Source organism: Chiloscyllium plagiosum, chromosome 27 (genome assembly GCF_004010195.1).
Source record: "Chiloscyllium plagiosum isolate BGI_BamShark_2017 chromosome 27, ASM401019v2, whole genome shotgun sequence".
Classification (NCBI taxonomy): Eukaryota; Metazoa; Chordata; class Chondrichthyes; order Orectolobiformes; family Hemiscylliidae; genus Chiloscyllium; species Chiloscyllium plagiosum.
Window position 1 is genome coordinate 26,534,649 of NC_057736.1, and position 19,916 is coordinate 26,554,564.

At 40.3% G+C, this 19,916-nt stretch overlaps 1 protein-coding gene across 3 annotated transcripts in view; it reads left to right on the top strand.

The window, feature by feature from the left end:
* Window positions 1–19,916, top strand: part of LOC122563674 (protein argonaute-3) — a 133,033-nt gene that overhangs the window by 36,175 nt on the left and 76,942 nt on the right. For 2 of the 3 annotated variants that reach the window (XM_043717723.1, XM_043717724.1), the window contains exon 2: window positions 12,466–12,637. In XM_043717723.1, the coding sequence (XP_043573658.1) occupies window positions 12,466–12,637 (172 nt within the window). Of the gene's footprint in view, window positions 1–12,465; window positions 12,638–19,916 lie in introns of those variants that run through there. The other variant, XM_043717725.1, reaches the window with a different exon arrangement.

Below are 19,916 nucleotides of genomic sequence, written 5' to 3' on the forward strand. Positions count from 1 at the left end.
CTGAAGATGAAACGTTCTTCCTTCAGGAGTCAGGTGGTGAGAGAGTGGCGATGAAGGAGGCCTAGGACCTGCATGTCCTCGGCAGAGTGGGAGGGGGAATTAAAGATTCAGCCATCTGCTGTTACATAATGAATGGTCATAACCTTGTTAACTGGCATCACATAATGAATACTTTTTCCCCTTGTTAACTGAGTTTAATATTGAATGCTGCTTGTTAAATGGTTTTATATACTGAATGTTTTTCTGCCTTGTTAACCCACTAACCTTGCCTCCAGCACCTCATTGTTTACTGCAAGTTCTTACCTGATCCAAGTCATGCTAGCTGAGCCTTTTGTTTCACCAAACTCAAAACTTAACTCTTTCCCTACCTGCTCATACTCTATACATATTCTCAATTGTACTTGCAAGTTTCACCTCCAAAGCTTATTTCCTCTCTCTCTCTCGTTTGGTTTTTAAAATTTTTCCAATCCTTTGGCTTACTACTAATTTTTGCCATGATGTATGTTTTTTTCCCTAACTTTGTTGCTTTCCTTAACTTGCCTAGTTAACTCTTGTTGCCTTATCTCTTTACTAGATCCTCCTTTCTCACAAGGATATTGTCTTTGTTGTGAGCCATGAACTATTTTCTTAAATATCTGCCTTTGTTCCTCAACCATTATTGCTACTCAACCCCTTTCCCAGATCATACCAGTTAACTCTGCCCTCATTTCTTTGTATTTTATTGTATTTAAGCTTAGGACAGTTGTTTCGGACTCCCTCAAGCTGTATGCTAAATTCTACTTTGTTATCACTTTCATTGGAACTCTGTCTTACTCTAAGCTCATTAATTAAATCTACAATATTGCACATTACCAGATCCAAAATTATCTGGTCCCTGGTTGGACCTATAACATTGTTCTAAGAAACTGTCCCAAATACATTCTGAATTCTTCTTCATGGCTATGTTAATGTAGGATTGGAAACAGGACCATGTGGATCTCATTGACGATGAGATCCTTGATTTGAGAGAGAAACAGGAGATTCAGAAGGTCTCCTCAGTCTAGAGACTGGCTTTGATCTGGCTGTTCAGAGCCCTTATACTATGCACTTGTAAATAAAGAGTGCCTTGGTGACAGAATACTTGCCTCTCTGCAGTTTTCTTTTAGTCTACCAGTCTGATTTTTACCAATTTACATGAAGATTGAAGTCATCCATGATTAATATAAAGCCTTTATGATATGACCTTATTGCCTCCTGTTTTATTCTCCATCCTGCCATATTGCCAGTATAAAGTTCCTGTCATTGTCATCTTTCCCCTTGTTGTTTCTTACCTCCACCCATTGCTAGAGAGCAAGTTGGTAGGCTGAGAGACTGCACAATTCACTGACCTCTGTTTTCTGTGAGCTCTTTCCAGCCAACTGAGTTTTTGTTTCTACTCCCTTCTATCAATCCCTTCCATACAGTCACCCTCCAGAGGTCACAGCCATCAGCTACTGACTCCCAACTGTAAGTGTTCATGTTTATCATTTACATATATTGCTTGTAGATGCTTGTAAGTGTGAACCACCTGTTGGATGTGACCTAGGGGCTTGTCCATCATGCAGAAAGTCTTTGGAGGTGCTGTTATCATACATCACTTGAATATGATTGAACCAGTGCAGGTGTCATTGACTGAGCAATGAGTATGGATACTTTTAATCAATGTATTTGGATATACTATGATACATGTATGATGCAGATGGGACTTGGACATGGACCTTCCAGCCAGAGATAGAATACTAACACTGCATCACGTGGGCCCTGTGCTGATGGAACTAGTGTGTACTAGGACTTCTGAATTGGTGACATTGCCCTACCAAAAGATTCTAAGAATACATTTGAGACAGTGACAGTGGAAGCTATTCATCCCTTTCTCCTGCCTAACAGATTGTCCAGGTCTCAGCACTGTATTACAATGTGCTAAACATGCAAATTTGGTAAACTCGCAGTTTAAGATTCCCAGTCAGGTTGCTGTTGTTTCACACCCTTACTCAGACTTAGCAGCTGCAACTTTTACATTGTGAGAGTTACTTTTAACCGTCAAGGGACACGTTGCCGGTGAGTATGAAGGCTACCTACTACTTCCAGAGTCAACATTTCAATACTGAATTAACAGAATAGTGATATGGCGTCTTCCTGAAAGACAAATGATGTTGTCTAGAATGTTCCAACATTTCAAGGGGTTTCAATAAATGTATTAAGCGTGACTTGCCTTTGGAATTGTTGCATTAAAATTGAAGTGATTTTGAATTGTGATAAAATCAAGATATTGAAAAATCAGCTTTTTTCTGCAGTGATATTGTAAACCGGTTGACATTTATAGAGATTCATGATTTCAGATTAATATCAGCTGATGTTTTAAAGATCAAATTAATTTGGAAAAAATTCATCCAAACTCACCACCATTTTATAGAAAATCACGACCGTGATCAAATGCACAAATTTTTGTAATGAGTTGTATTATTGCCTATCCACAATGAAGTTTATAGCCTAACACCACTTCAATAAAACCATTGAATTTACAGACTAAAATTGGCAGATGTCAGTATTCTAAAAGTGATATTTGGCATACTTCATTTTAAATGTTAAATAAAGGCTTTAGCATTAACACCCTAGATTGCAGCGTGTAAGTCAACCCTGTTTTGGGAAAGATTTTGAATCTTCACTGGACTGTTTGTACGCCATGTACAAGATGTGAACTGATGTTGGTGTAGTTCGTTGCCACTTTAAAGCATGAAAAGAAACGTGACAATGGTAATTTCATTTAAATTACATGACAAATACTATTGAATGAATTAACTTATTTATTTTATCCTTTTTAAAGTAGCCAAAGTTATGCCAGACTATAGTCTGCTCTCATTTGAGAAGTAGTTTAACCTGAGGATCACCACTCAGCCAAGGGGAAGAGATTGAGAAGGAGTAACCTCAATAACCACAATTGAAACTTTTTTAAAACCATCTATTACATTTGTTTTCAGCATCTGATACAAGGCTACAGTGAATTCATTCGAAGACACTTTTGCTAAGGTACCAAGGTTACCATTCTGGAGTAGCTTTGGTAATTTTGATTTCAACAACAAAAAACCTTCCTCTTCTCCTACAACATTAAACATTCCTATTCCTTCAAACAATATACCAACTAGGTATTGCTCTAAAATCTTTTGAGTGTTACCTGGTTTGATTTAGCCTATCTATGTACTTATATGCACACATTGCATTTCTGGTGACAACCTAATCATTGTGTTGGTTTTTGAAGACCCATGTTGATACCCACTTCTTAAAATCCAGCCACTGACTGGTCTCTCTGCTCAATTTGTTCTTCATTTTCAGACGCGTATTCATTCTTCTTCCATTGTCACATATTAGTATCAATTTCTCCTGCAGCAGCAATGGATTAGTGAATATTATGGATGTTAGTTTTAAGCCAGATTCATACTTCTTGCTGGAGTACCTAGTGTTCATTGCTGCACACTGTCAGCTCTGTGTAGACGTATCTTCTGTTCCTGCGTGTATACTTAGTATGGCCTGCATCACCCACTTGACCCCATTGCTGATTTTTCAAGGTGAATAATATAAGTGTCTGTGAGGATTGAGACTCTTAAGTACTAGCATTTCTTAGTACAATTGAGAGTTGATCTGAATGTCGAGTATAGGCCTAAACATGAATGTTAGCACTGAAAAAGGGGGGTCATGTGTTACTCTGATAGACAGACAACTTAATTCATTTACACATATCAATTTTTAAGTTCTTCCACTCCTTCACAAATTTAAAACTCCACTGAAACAATTTGTTTTGTGTATTCCTCTGATGCATAGTTACATAATGCAACTTTGGATCCCTAATACCTGGATATCAATTATATTAGTACAGTGTTTGCTCTGTTCTCCTAGAGACAATGATTGTATGATGGTTGTTCTTGCAAGCTGAACATTAAAAAATTTGTGTGTTTAATTATGTCTGTCAGGAAAGACTAAACAGGCTGGGGTTCTCTTCTCTAGGTGGAAGACTGCGTGTTTTTAAATGTTCTTTCATGGGATGTGGCAGGACCAGCCCATGCTGTCTATCTCCAATTGCTCTTGGTATGGTGATAATTAGTTGCTACCTTGAACCACTGCAAATGACCTGCTGTGTAGGTCTACTCAGTATTATTAGGAAACAAGTCAGGACTTTGAGCCTAAGACTGTGAAGGAATGTTGATATTATTCCTGGTTAGGATGGTGTGTGGCGTACAAGGGCATGGGCAGCAGCCTCATAAAAGTCTTTAAAATTGTTAAGGATTTTAATAGGATAAATGTAGAGTCAGTGTTTCTATTTGTGAACAAACTTAAAAGTAGGTCCACCAATACAAGATGTTGCAATAAACCAAACAGGGGGAAATTCCTTTACACAAATTGTAGTGAGATGTCAAACTTGCTACCACAAGTAGCATAGTATAAATGCGTTTAAGGAAAAATGAAATGGCCTTTAACCATGGTGGAGGTGACCACCTTGTGGTATTGTTGCTGGACTAGAAATCCAGACACCCAGGTAAGGTTCTGGGGACCTTTTTGTTCAAATCTCCCCACGACAAACTGTGGCATTTGAATTCAATAAAAATATGGAAGTAAAACTAAAATTATCATATTGTCATGAAAACATTGTTGTAAAAAACCCATCTCGTTCACTAATGTACTTCAGAGAAGGATACTGCCATCCTTACCTTGTTGGGTCTATGTAAATATGACTCCAAATGTGGTTGACCCTTAACCGAAAGTCATTCAATTCTATCAACCACGAGAAAGGAAAAAAGGAGTGAAACTGGACAGACCACACGACATCGACTAAGGCATCAGAAACCACAATGCTGTCAGCCTGTAAAGTCCTCCTTGCTGGAGACTTTTGCTAAAATTGGGTTAGCTGTATATAGTTCCACATCCAACAAATCAGACTGAAGTTCTTCATTTCTGCCACTTTCAGTCCTGAATTGCAGTGGATAATTAAACAAATTACTGGAGGAAGAGTTTCCACAAATATCCCCATTTCAACGATGGGGGAGCAAGGCACATCAGCGCAAAAAACAAGGCTGAAGTAGATGCAATAATCTTCTTCCAAAAATGCAGAATGGATGATCCAAACATTACAGATACAAGTTTTCAGGCAATTTGATATCAAGAGACAATTGGAGGCACTGGATACTGCAAGGTATATGGGTATTGACAGCATTCCGGCAAAAGTACTGAAGACGTACTCCAGAATGTGTTGCATCCCTAGCCAAGCAGGTGCTGTACATAAAATAAAAAAAACAAAAAAAAGTCCAAAACAGTCAATTAAGCCCCATCCATTTACATTCAATCATTAGTAAAGTGATGGAAGGTGCTGTCAACCTGGAACGTGATATCTCACAGCACTTGCTCACTGGAGCCCAGTTAAGTTCTGCCACAGCTACTCAGCTCTTCATCTCATTACAGCCTTGGTTCAAAGATGGACAAAGGAGCTGAATTCCAGAGTTGAGGTGAGAGTGACTGCCCTCAATATCAAGGTTGTGTTTGACTAAGTGTGTCAGTGGACATCAAGGGGAATACTCTTCACTGGTTGGAATCATACCTGGAACAAAGAATAATGATTGTAGTTTGATTTGATTAGATTACCTAGTGTAGAAGTAGGCCCTTTGGCCCAACAAGTCCACACCGACCCTCCGAAGAGCAACCCACCCAGACCCATTCCCCTATATTTACCCCTTCACCTAACACTATGAGCAATTTAGCATGGTCCATTCACCTAACCTGCACATTTTTGGACTGTGGGAGGAAACTGGAGCACCCAGAGGAAACCCACGCAGACACTGGGAGAATGTGCAAACTCCACAAAGACAGTGTTGGAGATCAGTCAATTAATGCTGTCTCAGCCAACAACATCCATGTCCTGTAAATCTCAGGAAGAAAGAAGCAGGAAATGTTGGCATAGAGAGATAAGGAAAGGAGGGAAGAGGCTTCTATGTCATGTAAACATCAGCATACATCTGTTGCACAGTCAATAGATCGAGAGATCTGTGGTTTCAGTACCTATGTTGATCTTGTCACACAGTGATAGTATCGCTACCTCCAGGCCTGGATTCAAGTCCCACCTGCCCCAGACAGGTCACGACACATTTGACCAGGTTAATTAAAAGTATTTTAATACTGTTGTAGTAAATAGTCTGTTTCTGTGCTGCACAATTCCATATGAGGTTAATACGGTTTTCTTCCTTGTGACGAACATTGGTTATTTAGTTTCTGTAATATGCATTTTATGTTTTATAAGGGGAGAGGGTCTGTTGCTGGCCTTGGTCTACTGAATTCAGACATTCTTTTATTTTCCAAGGTACGTTATGGGTGCAGCTATGTTGATTTACTGAAGCTGTGTTCATTTTGTGCTGTTAGTACTGTTCTGTGGGGGTGAGTTCTACAGTTTGTCTGATGATTTAATCCTCTCCATTATTTGACATTTTAAGTTTTGAATGAGTGAGTGATGTTCTGTAGGTGGTGATACGGACTGTGTCACTTTGTGGGTGTGTGGGTAAGTGTATTCCGAAAGAACAGGCGATGCTAAATACAGAAATTGTTTTCTATTCGAGCTCTTTAAAAACAATCAAATTCGGCAATGTCTGGTTTTCAGTGAAATCAGCAGTGCTGTCTGCTTTTACAACATTCTAAAATAGTTCTTTTCCTCCAGTCTGAGGAAGTCCAAAGAGTCAATGATCTACATCATTGACATATCTTGTGGGTGATAATGTGTTTCCTACGGCTTGTGGCTTTTTGATGGAAATCAAGAGTTCATTTATTGAAATCAACACCGGCATCTCCAAATCATAACTATATTTGGGGATAGGACACTTTGGGGGAGAAAGGGGCATTATAAAGATAATCTATTATAAAGGCTTTCTATTGTGTCTAACCAAACTTTTGCCTGTAGTCTAAAATAAATGTAATGTTCCTACTTTTTTTATTGGCAGTCTTGATATGTTGTTTAATTTTTAACCTTCCAGTATTTTATTATTTGTTTGTCAGACAAACATTGACAGTGGCTTTCAATCCATTCTTTGCACATTGTTGAGATTGATTTCCAGGCAGGGTATTCCATCACATTGTTGCCTTATTCTTTATAGGAAATAGGGTAATGCAAAGACTTTAGGTAATTGTTACCAACATTGCCATGAACAAATGCATCTGGAATAGGTAGATTTGAGAGGATGAAATCAAGTAATCTCTCCGTTCCTTCACTACCTGCTTCAGGCCCAGTCTTATCCGTTATGTCCTTTAGAACTCATCAGCTCAGTCAATAATGGCACGACTAAACCACTCTTAGTGAGGAATATTAGAGTCCCCCAGCCAGAGTATATTGTGCCCTTAACACCCTCCATTCTCCTTGCAACTGATGTTTAACACAAGGGAAGACTGTGGGCTCCCAATTTTAGTACAAGTCCATGGAGTTAGTGTGAAAGACTTTGCAGGGTAGATTGGTCTCAATATGCCTTTGGCAGGCAGAGTTTAGAGATGTACAGCACATAAACAGACCCTGGAGTCCAACTTGTCCATGCCGACCAGATATCCTAAATTAATCTAGTCACTGTGGTCCTGTTCGCTGAGCTGGAAGTTTTTGTTGCAAACGTTTCGTCCCCTGTCTAGGTGACATCCTCAGTGCTTGGGAGCCTCCTGTGAAGCGCTTCTGTGGTGTTTCCTCCGGCATTTATAGTGGCCTGTCCCTGCCGCTTCCGGTTGTCAGTTTCAGCTGTCCGCTGTAGTGGCCGGTATATTGGGTCCAGGTCGATGTGTTTGTTGATGGAGTTTGTGGATGAGTGCCATGCTTCTAGGAATTCCCTGGCTGTTCTTTGTTTGGCTTGCCCTATAATGGTAGTGTTGTCCCAGTCAAATTCATGTTGCTTGTCGTCTGCATATGTGGCTGCTAGGGATAGCTGGTCGTGTCGTTGATGACACCTTTGTAATCATTAAAAACACAGAAATAGAGAAAACACACTGGATCATCAACTCCACACTCCCAGGAATCCGATTCACGAGAGAGGAAGAAAAGGACAACCAACTCCCATTCCTAGACGTGATGGTACAGAGAACACCAAACGGAGAATTCACCACTAAGGTACACAGGAAAGCCACACACACAGACCAAGTCCTGAACTACGAAAGCAACGCTTGTCCAGTACAACTGTTCCTGCATAGCGCAGTTTACCAAGTTATTCGGTAGAGGTTTTAACTTGGTTTCTGAAAAGCTAACTTCAGTGAGACTATTGGGTCAACAGTGCAGCTAAATCATGCTAGTGAGAAGTCAATGAGAAGAGCAAGTGTGGTTAAAGGCAGTGCTTCCAGGAAATCCCTTAACAATCTTTTTTGACTTTCCAGTGCGTGTTGGATAACATGGACATTACCATATTCACGTATGCAAGAATGAACTAGAAGGATTTGCTGCTCGAGTTAGATGAGAAAGAGGAGGTTTATGTGGCACATGGTTGAGATGGGCTGATTTATCTATTTCTGTGCTGTCAGTTCTTATGAAATTTTATGACTTTTGCAAAACGTGATCAACAGTTTGTGCTACCAATATGTTTTTCCAAGCTTAAACCTTGTGGCACTCATCCATAAACTCCATCAACAAACACATCGACCTGGACCCAATATACCGGCCACTACAGCGTACATTTGTCCTATATAACCGGAAGTGGCAGGGACAGGCCACTATAAATGCCGGAGGAAACACCACAGAAGCGCTTCACAGGAGGCTCCCAAGCACTGAGGATGTCACCTAGACAGGGGACGAAACGTTTGCAACAAAAACTTCCAGCTCGGCGAACAGAACCACAGCAACGAGCACCCGAGCTACAAATCTTCTCTCAAACTTTGAATAATCTAGTCACATTTGCCAGAACTTGGCCCATATGCCTCTAAACCCTTCCAACTCACATCCAGATGCCTTTTAAATGCTGTAATTGTACCAGCTTCCTCCACTTTCTCTGGCAGCTCATTCCATATACTCCCCATCCTCTGTGAAAAGGTTGCCCCTTAGGTCCCTTTTAAATCTTTCCCCTCTCAGCCTTAAACTTATGCATTCTAGTTCTGGACTCGCCACCCCAGGGCAAAGAAAAGGCCTCGAATATTTACCCTATCCATGTCCCTTATGATTTTGTAAACCTCCAAAAGGTCTGTCCTCCCTCTAGCACTCCAGAGAAAATAGCCCCAGCCTATTCAGCCTCGCCCAGTAGCTCAAACCTTCCAACCCCGGCAACATCTTTGTAAGTCTTTTCTGAACCTTCCAAGTTTCACAACATCCTTGCTGTGGGAGGCAGAGCAGGATTACACAATATTCCAAAAGTGGCCTAACCAATGTCCTGAACAGCTGCATAATGACCTCCTATACTCAATGCTCTGACCAATAAGGAAAGCATACCAAATGCTGCCTTCACTACCCTATCTACCTGCAACTTCACTTTCCAAAAAACTATGAATCTGCACTCCAAGATTTCTTTATTCAGCAAAACTCCCAGAACTTTACCATTAAGTGCATACGTCCTACCCTGATTTGCCTTTCCAAACTGCAGCACCTCACATTTATCTAAATTAAACTCCATCCGCCACTCAGTACATCTGATCAAGATCTGAGGTAACATTCACTGTCCAATACACCTCCATTTTGGTGTCATCTACAAACCTTTACTAACTATACCTGCTATGTTCGTATCCAAATCATTAAGATAAATGAGGAAAAGCAGTGCAACCAGCAACAATCCTTGTGGCACATAACTGGTCACAGGCCACCAGTGGGAAAAGCAACCCTCCACCACCACCCTCTGTCTTCTACCTTTTGAGCCAGTTCTGTATCCAAATATCTAGTTCTCCCTGTAATCCATGTGACCTAACCTTGCTAACCAGTCACCATGAGGAACCTTTTCGAATGCCTTACTGAAGTCCATGTCGGTCACGTCCACCACTCTACCCTCATCAATCCTCTTCGTTACTACTTCAAAAAACTCAAGTTAGTGAGACACAATTTCCCATACACAAAGCCATGTTGGCTATCCTTAATCAGTCCTTGCCTTTCCATATACATGTAAATCCTGTCCCTCAGGATTCCCTTCAGCAACTTGCCCACCACCAATTCCAGGCTCACCGGTCTATAGTTCCTTGGCTTATCCTTACCATCTTTCTTAAATAGTGATATCACATTAGCTACCCTCCAGTCTTCCAGCATCTCACCTGTGACTATTGATGATACAAATATCTCAGCAAGGGGCCCAGCAATCACTTACCCAGCTTCCCACAGAGTTCTAGAGTACACCTGATCAGATCCTGCGGATTAGAACATAGAAAAATACAGCGCAGTACAGGCCCTTTGGCCCTCGATGTTGCGCCGATCCAAGCCCACCTAACCTACACTAGCCCACTATCCTCTATATGCCTATCCAATGCCCGTTCAAATGCCCATAAATAGGGAGAGTCCACCAATGCTACTGGCAGGGTATTCCATGAACTCACGACTCGCTGAGTAAAGAAAATGTGTATCTTAAAACAAAACGTCACGGAAACAGCCAGGAATAAGTCTATGTTAAACCTTATGTTGTGAGACATTGTCAATCCCAGATGCGGCCGCACCAGAGTCTTATACAACTGCAACATGACCTCAGGACTCCGGAACTCAATTCCTCTACCAATAAAAGCCAGTACGCCATATGCCTTCTTCACCGCACTATTTACCTGGGTGGCAACTTTCAGAGATCTGTGTACATGGACACCAGAATCCATCTGCTCATCCACACTACCAAGTATCCGACCATTAGCCCAGTACCCTATCTTTTTATCCACTTTTTGTGCATTTCAAGACATCCAGCACTTCCTCCTCTATAATATGGACATTTTACAAGATGTCACCATCCAGTTCCTCACATTCTACATCTTCCATGTCCTTCTCCTCAGTAAACCCTGCAGTTCCACACATAGGCTGCCTTGCCAATCTTTGAATGGCTCTATTCTCTCCCTAGTGACCTTTTTGTGCTCAATATATTTGTAAGATCCCTTTGGATTCTCCTTAACCCTATTTACCAAAGCTATCTCATGTCCCCTTTTTGCCCTCCTGATTTCCCTCTTAAGTGTACTCCTACTGCCTTTTTGCTCTTCTGAGGATTCACTCGACCTCTACTGTCTATACGTGACATATGCTTCCTTCTTTTTCTTGACCAAACTCTAAATTTCTCTAGTCATCCAGCATTTCGTACACCTACCAACCTTTCCTTTCATCCTAACAGGACATACTGTCTCTGGACTCTCGTTATCTCATTTTTGAAGGCTTCCCATTTTCTACCGCCTGGGTCAATGTAAGAGAGACTGTCCAATTTTATTTTTTGATTTTTCTGCAGTTTGATATGCTTGAACCTGTTTCGGGCACTAAGGGGTCAACTATATGCTGTGAATCTGCAGTTTTGTGTTGGTCAAACTCTAAAGAAGACAGATTTCCTTCCCTCAAGGACATTTATGAATCAGAATGCATTTTTATGATAATCTGTTAATTTCATGATTGCCATTTCTGAGACTGCTGTCTGACCTTTTCACTTTAGATTTATGACTTAATTGAATTAAATTCCACTATGCCAAGACTGTAGTGAAATTTGGTCCTCGCATGAGCAGTGTGCAAGTTAGTGGTATGCCAGTAATGCTTGATATCACTGTCCATAGTTCCTTCCATCACTTTGACTGTGAATAGACTGACACAGTAATAATTGACTGAATTATATTTTCCCTCTTTCTGTAGACCGGTGTTTCTTTGGCATTTAATTTGTTCAATGGGTCTCCATTTGTAACTACCATTTTCCTGTATATTTCTGAGTGTTCACTTGTTGGTAGTCTTTGTCATAATTGCTCTTGTTTATAGATGAAATTCATTGAAGTTAGATCAATATACCTGCCTGAGAGATTCTTGTATTTGATTTATTTTAATAAATTTTTGCTTTTTCAAATGGGTGAAACCAAGTTTTAATATTATATAAGCATATGACAAAGATATTTAATTTTATGTTGAACAACATTCCTCCATCACAACCATCGGCAAAGAAAATGCTTCGAACCACAGCACTAAATAATTCAAATTTTCAGATTGATATGTGTGGCATGTTAAGATTTTGTGCTTCCCTGTGGCGTTGCAATACAGCATATTGCCACCATCAATTACATACTTGCATAACATCCTACAACATTTACGATCTTGTTGTCCTCAAGATCATTGTGGGGAGGAGTTGATTAGAGACCAAGCGCTTCCTTTTAGGTTTTGGGGTGTGGAATGCCATTTTTCTGGTGGTCTGGGAGCCAGTTATGCGCTGTCACATTTCATACATAATTATCATCAAAACAAATAGGGGTGTTAACTTTTAAATGAAAAGAGCTATGAACCTTCAAGTGATTTTTCAATGATTTTCTTTTCCATTCTTGCAGGAGCTGTTGGGGCTCAGCCCCTTTTCACGGTGCCAAGGCGTCCAGGATGTGGCACCATGGGAAAGCCGATTAAACTGCTGGCCAACTGCTTCCAAGTAGATATCCCAAAGATTGACGTCTACCTCTATGAGGTAGATATTAAACCAGATAAATGTCCTCGCAGGGTAAACAGGTGCGTATAGAGACAGATAAGTCCTAAGGTGAAAATAAGGAGCGTCAGTGTACTGTTACATTTGTACACACCTTTTACTTAAACTTGAATATGTTGTTTTGCAGCATATTTTGTATTGCTCAGGAAGAGGCAAAACTCAACCTACTCTTGAGAAATAGGGCCAAACAGGTAACCGAGGTGACATTGGGGTGATTGTAGGACCAGTGATCATAGCTCTATTAATTTTAAAATAATTATGGAGAGGTATAAAACTGGTCCGCACTGGCGGCACAGTGGTTCAGTGGTTAGCACTGCTGCCTCACAGCGCCAGGGACCTGGGTTCAATCCCTGCCTCGGGCAACTGTCTGTGTGGAGTTTGCATATTCTCTCCATGTCTGCGTGGGTTTCCCCAGGTGTTGCAGTTTCCTTCCACAATCCAAAGATGTGCAGGTTAGGTGAATTGGTCATGCTAAATTGCCCATAGTGTTGTTAGGTGTATTAGTCAGGGGTAAATATGGGGGAATGGGTCTAGGTGGGTTACTCTTCGGAGGGTAGGTGTGGACTTGTTGGGCAGAAGGGCCTGTTTCCATACTGTAGGGAATCCAATCATCTAATCAAGTTCTAAATTGGGGAAGGCGAATTTTGATCGAATTAAACATGAGCTTGCAGGTATTGATTGGAGTAGTTTGTTTGCAGACAAAGGGACCTCCAGCAAGTGGGAGGTCTTTAAACATGAAATTGCTAGAGTTCAAGGTCTATCCCTTCCTGGGAGGGTTAAAGGCAAGCTTGAGAGGAATAGCAAACCCTGGATGACAAGAGATATTGAGGCTTTGACCAGAAAAAAAGGAGGTATGGCTCAGGTACAGGCAGCTGGGATCAAGAGAATTCCTGTAGCTGTGGAGGGGATACAGGAGTTTACTGAAGAAGGAAATCAAGGTGGTGAAAAGTGGGCATGAGATAGCCTTGGCTGAGAAGTTTAGGATGAATCCAAAGAGGTTCTTTAAGTATATAAAAGGAAAAAGAATAACTGGAGAGAATGCGACCCCCCAGGACCAAAGTGGACATGTATATGTAGAACCACATGAGGTGGGTGAGGTGCTCAATGAATATTTCTCCTGTGTTTCCAATGGAAAAAGACATGAAGACCTTGGAACTTGGGGAAGTTAGTGGTCATATCTTGGTGATAGTCCATATTCTCAGTAGAGGTGTTGGATGCATTAGATTGTATGAAGGTGGTCCTGACCAGATATATCCAAAACAGTGCAAGAGGTTAGAGAAGAAATTGCCAGGTCCCTGGCTGATATTTTTGCAACATCGTTAGCCACAGATGAGGTCCTGAAAGACTAAAGGGTAGCAAATGTTGTGCCCTTATTGAGCTGCAAAGAAAAACCTGGGAACTATAAACCAGTAAGCCTAACATCTGTGGTTGGTAAGTTACTTGAGAAGATTCTGAGAGATAAGATATGCATGCATTTGGAATTAGAGTTTGATTAGGAGTAGTCAGCATGGCTTTGTATGTGGAAGATCATGCCTCACAAATTTGTTAGAGTTCTTTTGAAGTGACCAGAAAAGTTGGAGGGCAGGGCAGTAGAGGTAGTCTGCGTGGATTTCAATAAGGCCTTTGATATGATTCTACATGGTAAACTGCTCTGGAAGATTAGATCACATGGATTCCGGGGGAACTGGAAAATTGGATATACAATTGGCTTGATGGTAGGAAGCAGAGGGTAATAGTGAAAGGATGCTTTTTGAACTGGAGGCCTGTGACTAGTAGAGTACCTTTGGTCAGTGCTGGGCCCATTGCTGTTTGTTATCTATATCAATGATTTGGATGAGAATGTACAAGGCATGAATAGTATGTTTGCAGATGACACTAAAATAGGAGGTATCATGCACAGCGAGGAAGGTTATCAGAAATTGCAGCAGGATCTTGATCAGCTGGGGAAGTGGGCTGAGAAATGTCAAACGGAGTTTAATATAAGTAAGTGTGAGGTCTTGCATTTTGGAAAGTCAAATCAAGGTAGGAGTTTCATGATGAATCATAAGGCCTTAAGGGGTGTAGTGGAACAGAGACCTTGGAGTTCAGGTGTATGATTCTCAGAAAGTAGAGTCACAGATAGACAAGGGAGTGACAAAGGCTTTTGGTACACTGACCTTCAGTCAGGATATTGAGTATTGAAGTTGGTAAAAGGTATGTTGCAGTTGCACAGGATGTTGGTGAGGCGCACTTGGAGTATTGTGTTCAGTTTTGGTCACTTTGCTGTAGGAATGGTGTTATTAAACTGGAAAGAATGCAGAAGAAATTTACAAAGATATTGCCAGGACTCAATGGGTCTGAGTTTTAGGGAGAGGACTTCTTTTCTCTCAAGCGTAGGAGACTATGGGGGGCTCTTATAGAAATGTATAACATAATGAGAGGCATGGATATGGTGAATGTACTCAGTCTGTTTCCCAGGCTTGGGGAATCAAGGACTGAAGGGCATCAGTTTAAGGTTAGAGGGGAAAGAATAAAAAAGAACTTGAGGGACAATGCTTTTACACAGAGGGTGGAACGCATATGGAATGAGCTGCTGGTGGAAGTGGTTGAGGTGTGTACAGTAACAACATTTTAAAAGCATTTGGGCAAATACATAGATCGGAAAGGTTTAGAAGGAATATGGGCTAAGTGTAGGGAAATGGGATTAGTGTTGATGAACGGTTTGGTCGGATGGACCAGTTTGAGCCAAAGGGCATGTCTGTATTGTGGGATGCTATGACTCTGTCTGTAGAGCACAGAAGACTGACGTGTCATTTGATGTTGGCATTTAAGTAATACATCACTGAGCAATAAAAAAGATACTTTTAATACATAAATACAATAACTCAATAACATAATTGGCATTAGGATGTGAGTAAAAGGAACAGTCTATACTACTTACAAGATCTTTATGATATTTTAAATTTATGGTTTGTTTTACATCTCAAATGAGCTTAAGAAGTACTATAAAATACAGGCTTGTTTGGTGTTATAGGTAATCAGTGTGAAAAATCGATCTGTCTGACGAGTGGAGCATTCCAATTCTTTGCACGACCCCAGGATTAAGATCACAAATAAGCACATAAGGAATCAAATTTATAAACCTATCAATCTATGATGCATTGCATCAGATTATCCAGATCTACCACAGTGCCTCTGGTATTTACATTTAATAACCAACCTTCTGCATCCTCCAGCTGTTCAGTGTTGCAGAATTATTTTTAAAAATCTTTACTGAGAGATTTCAGAGCAAGACAAAAAATTGCTTGCGTTTCTATCTGGCATATTATGCCATTTTAGCCACTGAAGAAAACAATACATGTAATATCATGTTCTACTATTGAAAAAAATATCAAATTTGACCTGAAGGCTGGCAGTATTTAGTATCTTAGCTGTATAACAAATATTTCGAATGAGGACTCCACCTACTATGTCAGTTGGATTTTACTTGGTCTGGAGAAGAAAGGTCACAGGAAGGTTTAGTTTGAAAAGTTTTTTTACCAGCACTTGAACAGTCTTTGTCCAAATCAGTGGAGGATTAGTGATATTATTTCATAATTGAGTGCACTGTAAATCAGTTCATGGATAATTAAATTAATGGAAAGCCATATGCAATTTAGAGGCAACTGAGTAGCTTAGAATGGCATGGCACTAATCTCTGGGAATCCTAGTTGACACTTTGATTCATTCAAGCAATGATACAACAGTCATATGGATCCGAAAATTAGGTTGCAGCATTAGCATTCTAAGGTGTTTATTATTTGTATAATGCACACATTATGAAGTTTGTAGTTACTTCCAGGTGTGGGAAATTGCTGTCCTAACAGTTGGGTAGGTACCAACTGCCCACAAATGAAGATCATTTGCAAGGGTTATTGCTGACGGTGGCTTCAGGACTACATTTATCATTGACTAATGGTAAATGTTATTGCCATTGCAGCAACTTGGAGCACTCAGTAGACTATGTGCAAGTCAAAGAAGCAAGCTGCTGCCTGCAGTATAATTTCTTTCATGGAAGAATGTTGAATTCTGAAGTGGTGCAGACATCTGTGAATTTCTAATAATGAATGGTATTTCTGTATCTAATTAACCTATAGGATTTTACTGAAGAATGTTGGAATTCTGGTGCCTTTCTCAAGAAGTCTTTAGTGAAAGTTTATAATGACAGTATGACTTATTCTGCAATGGCTCCCAACATTTCTAATCTTTTGATAAATTGCTGTCACTAATTCAGAAAAGCATCCTTGATATCAATTAAATCAAACTTGACTTCAGAGGAGGTGGTGTAGTGGTAATGTCATTATTAACCCTAGGTTAATATTCTGAGGAGTATGGATTTGAATCCCTAAATGGTGAAAATGAATTCAATAAAAATTAGAATAAAATAAAAGTTTAATGATCAGGGAACTACTTTTGATTGTTGCAAAAACTCATTTTAGTGAACCATGGGTTCACTAATGAATCAAGGCCACTACTAAATGCCCTTTGGGGAAGGAAATCTGCCATTCTTACCTGGTCTGCCCATCATGTGACTCCAAACCCAAAAGCAATTTTGTTGACTCTTAAGTGCCCTTTGGGCAATTAGGAATGGTAATAAATTCTGGCCCAGCCAGTGATGCTCATACTGTATTCTGTGAACAAATAAAGGTTGAGTTTCATGCTCAACTGGACGTTGATTTTGGAATGAGTCTTTTTACATCTTATATCTGTATAAAGTGAGAAGGTAAAACCTGATCTTGGACAGAGTTAGTACTAATGGGAGTTTGTGCTTATGCTACTCTTTTTTTTTTCTTTTAAACAGTTCAATTAGTTAGATGTATAACAGCAAATGAAATTTATAACTGCAACACATGAGTAACCGTACGTCCTCAATTTATATAGGGAGTACATTTGTACTCCTCATTAGGACATTCTGTTTCTGGAGCAAGGAATTCTTGAATTCAGCAGAATTAGTCATGCTGTATATCAGAGGAGATTGTGGTTATTAGATGAACTAAAGAGAATAAGAAATCTGGGACAAAGTTGAACAATAAGGATTGGGGGGGTGACCTTGTAGAGATTTATAAAATCATGAGGGGCATGATTAGAGTGAATAGCCAAGGTCTTTTCCCCAGGGTGGGGGAGTCCAAAACTAGAGGACATAGGCTTAAGGTGAGAGGGGAAAGATTTAAAAGGGGCCTAAGGGGCAACTTTTTTACGCAGAGAGTGGTGCGTTTATGGAATGAGCTGCCAAAGGAAGTGGCCGAGGCTGGTACAATTACAGCTTTTGAAAGGCATGGATGGGTATATGAATAGGAATGGTTTAGAGGGATGTGCGCCAAATGCTGGCAAATGGGAATAGATCAGATTGAGCTGTCTGGTCAACATGGACGAGTTGGACCAAAGGGTCTGTTTTCATGCTGTATGACTATATGAAGCTGTATGTTACAAATCAATTGAATGGTAGTACAAGTTCAAGAAGTTAATCAATGTCACTGTTCAGTCAAACAGAAGAATCTTCATTCAGATTCATCTAAACCAGGAAGTATTTAAAAATTGCATGTACATACATAGAAAGTACATGAGAGGCAAAGAAAGATGTTACTCATTCAGGCACAGTAAAGGCAACACATCAAGTATCCTTCTTGATGCTGCTGATGTTCCCTTCATTATTGAATCTCCTACAAATGCCACATTATGCTTCCCCTCTTCGGTCCACCATCAGCTACAAGGTGCTGTGGTTCAGCTTTTTCTTGTCCCCACACTAGGCTTTATCCTTGTCATCATAAATACATTGTGCCAGTTGTTTAGAATCATTTGTGATGAATCCTTTTTTCTCTAGCTCACCAAATTCTGCATATAGTAAAGACTATTGGTTGTACCAATTTTATTCTGAACTTGCATCTCGAGGTGTTATCTAGAGCAAACTGCCCAGGTACTGCTGCCCCTCTCATTTATCCATCAGTATTTCCAGTTTGCATTTAAATGACCACTGAATTGGAGAGATTTGAATGGAAGCATTGACTGACTGCAGATGTGTTCACTTGGGACAATCTCACTGTCCACAAACTCTCACAAAGCTGCAGCTTAGACACATAACCTGCTCTGTTATATCCTAAAATAAAACAAAGAACTGCAGATGCCGGAGGTCTGAAACAAAAAAACAAATTGTTGGAGAAACTCACCAGGTCTGGCAGCAACTGTGGGAAGAAAGCAGAGTTAATGTGTTGAGTCTGATGACGAGCTCCAGACCTCCTGATTTTCTCCAGAGGTTTCTGTTTTCGTTTCTGTCATATCATAGTCTAGGTTATTTTATGTTGTTTTATCTATTTCTAATTTCAAGTATTTTTAGTATTATATGTATGAACTTGCACTAAACATTCAACAGAACTTTGAAGTCCATATTGCCTCAAGCTTACATAGGCCGGTACAACAATTTAGAGGTTAAAAGCAGCATCTCTTTCCTCCACGATAATGAAAACCCAATCTCATCAAATTCTTGATTTCTGCAGTATTTAGGCTGTGTTCTTTTCATAACGCCACTGAGAGCAGGTACTGCTTGCTTAGCAAGCTACTATGTCTTTTTCAACTGAAGCAGAAAAGACTAAAAGGAGATTTAAATTGTAAAGGCTTTTGATGAAATGAAGAGGGAAACATTACTTTCTCTGGTAATGAATGGTATTAGAGACATAGAGATGTGCAGCACGGAAACAGACCCTTCAGTCCAACTTGTCCATGCGGACCAGATATCCCAATCTAATCTAGTCCCATTTGCCAGCACTTGGCCCATATCCCTCTAAACCCTTCCTATTCATAAACCCATCCACATGCCTTTTAAATGTTGTAATTGTATCAGCCTCCTCCACTTCCTTTGGCAATCTGTTCCGTACACGCACCACTCCCTGCGTTTAAAAAAAGTTGTCCCTTGGGTCCCTTTTAAATCTTTCCCCTTTCACCTTATGCCTGTACCCTCTAGTTTTGGACTCCTCACCCCTCACCCTGGGGAACACATCTTGACTATTTTCCCCATTCCATGCCCTTCATGATTTTATCAAGTCACTCTTCCATATGTGCGAAACCTCTGAGTAGCTGTGCACCCACACAAACTCAGAGAAACAAACTCGGATTGCCGGAAAGATTCAACAGGTCTGGCAGCGTATGTGGAGAAAAAACAGTTGGCGTTTCTGGTCCAGTGACCCTTCTTCAGAACTTAGCTTTGGTGGTATTGATTTAAAATAGTTATTGCAGATAACAATAACAGTTAGGAGATCATTCTTTACAGGGCAATTTGTTGGACCTTAGAGA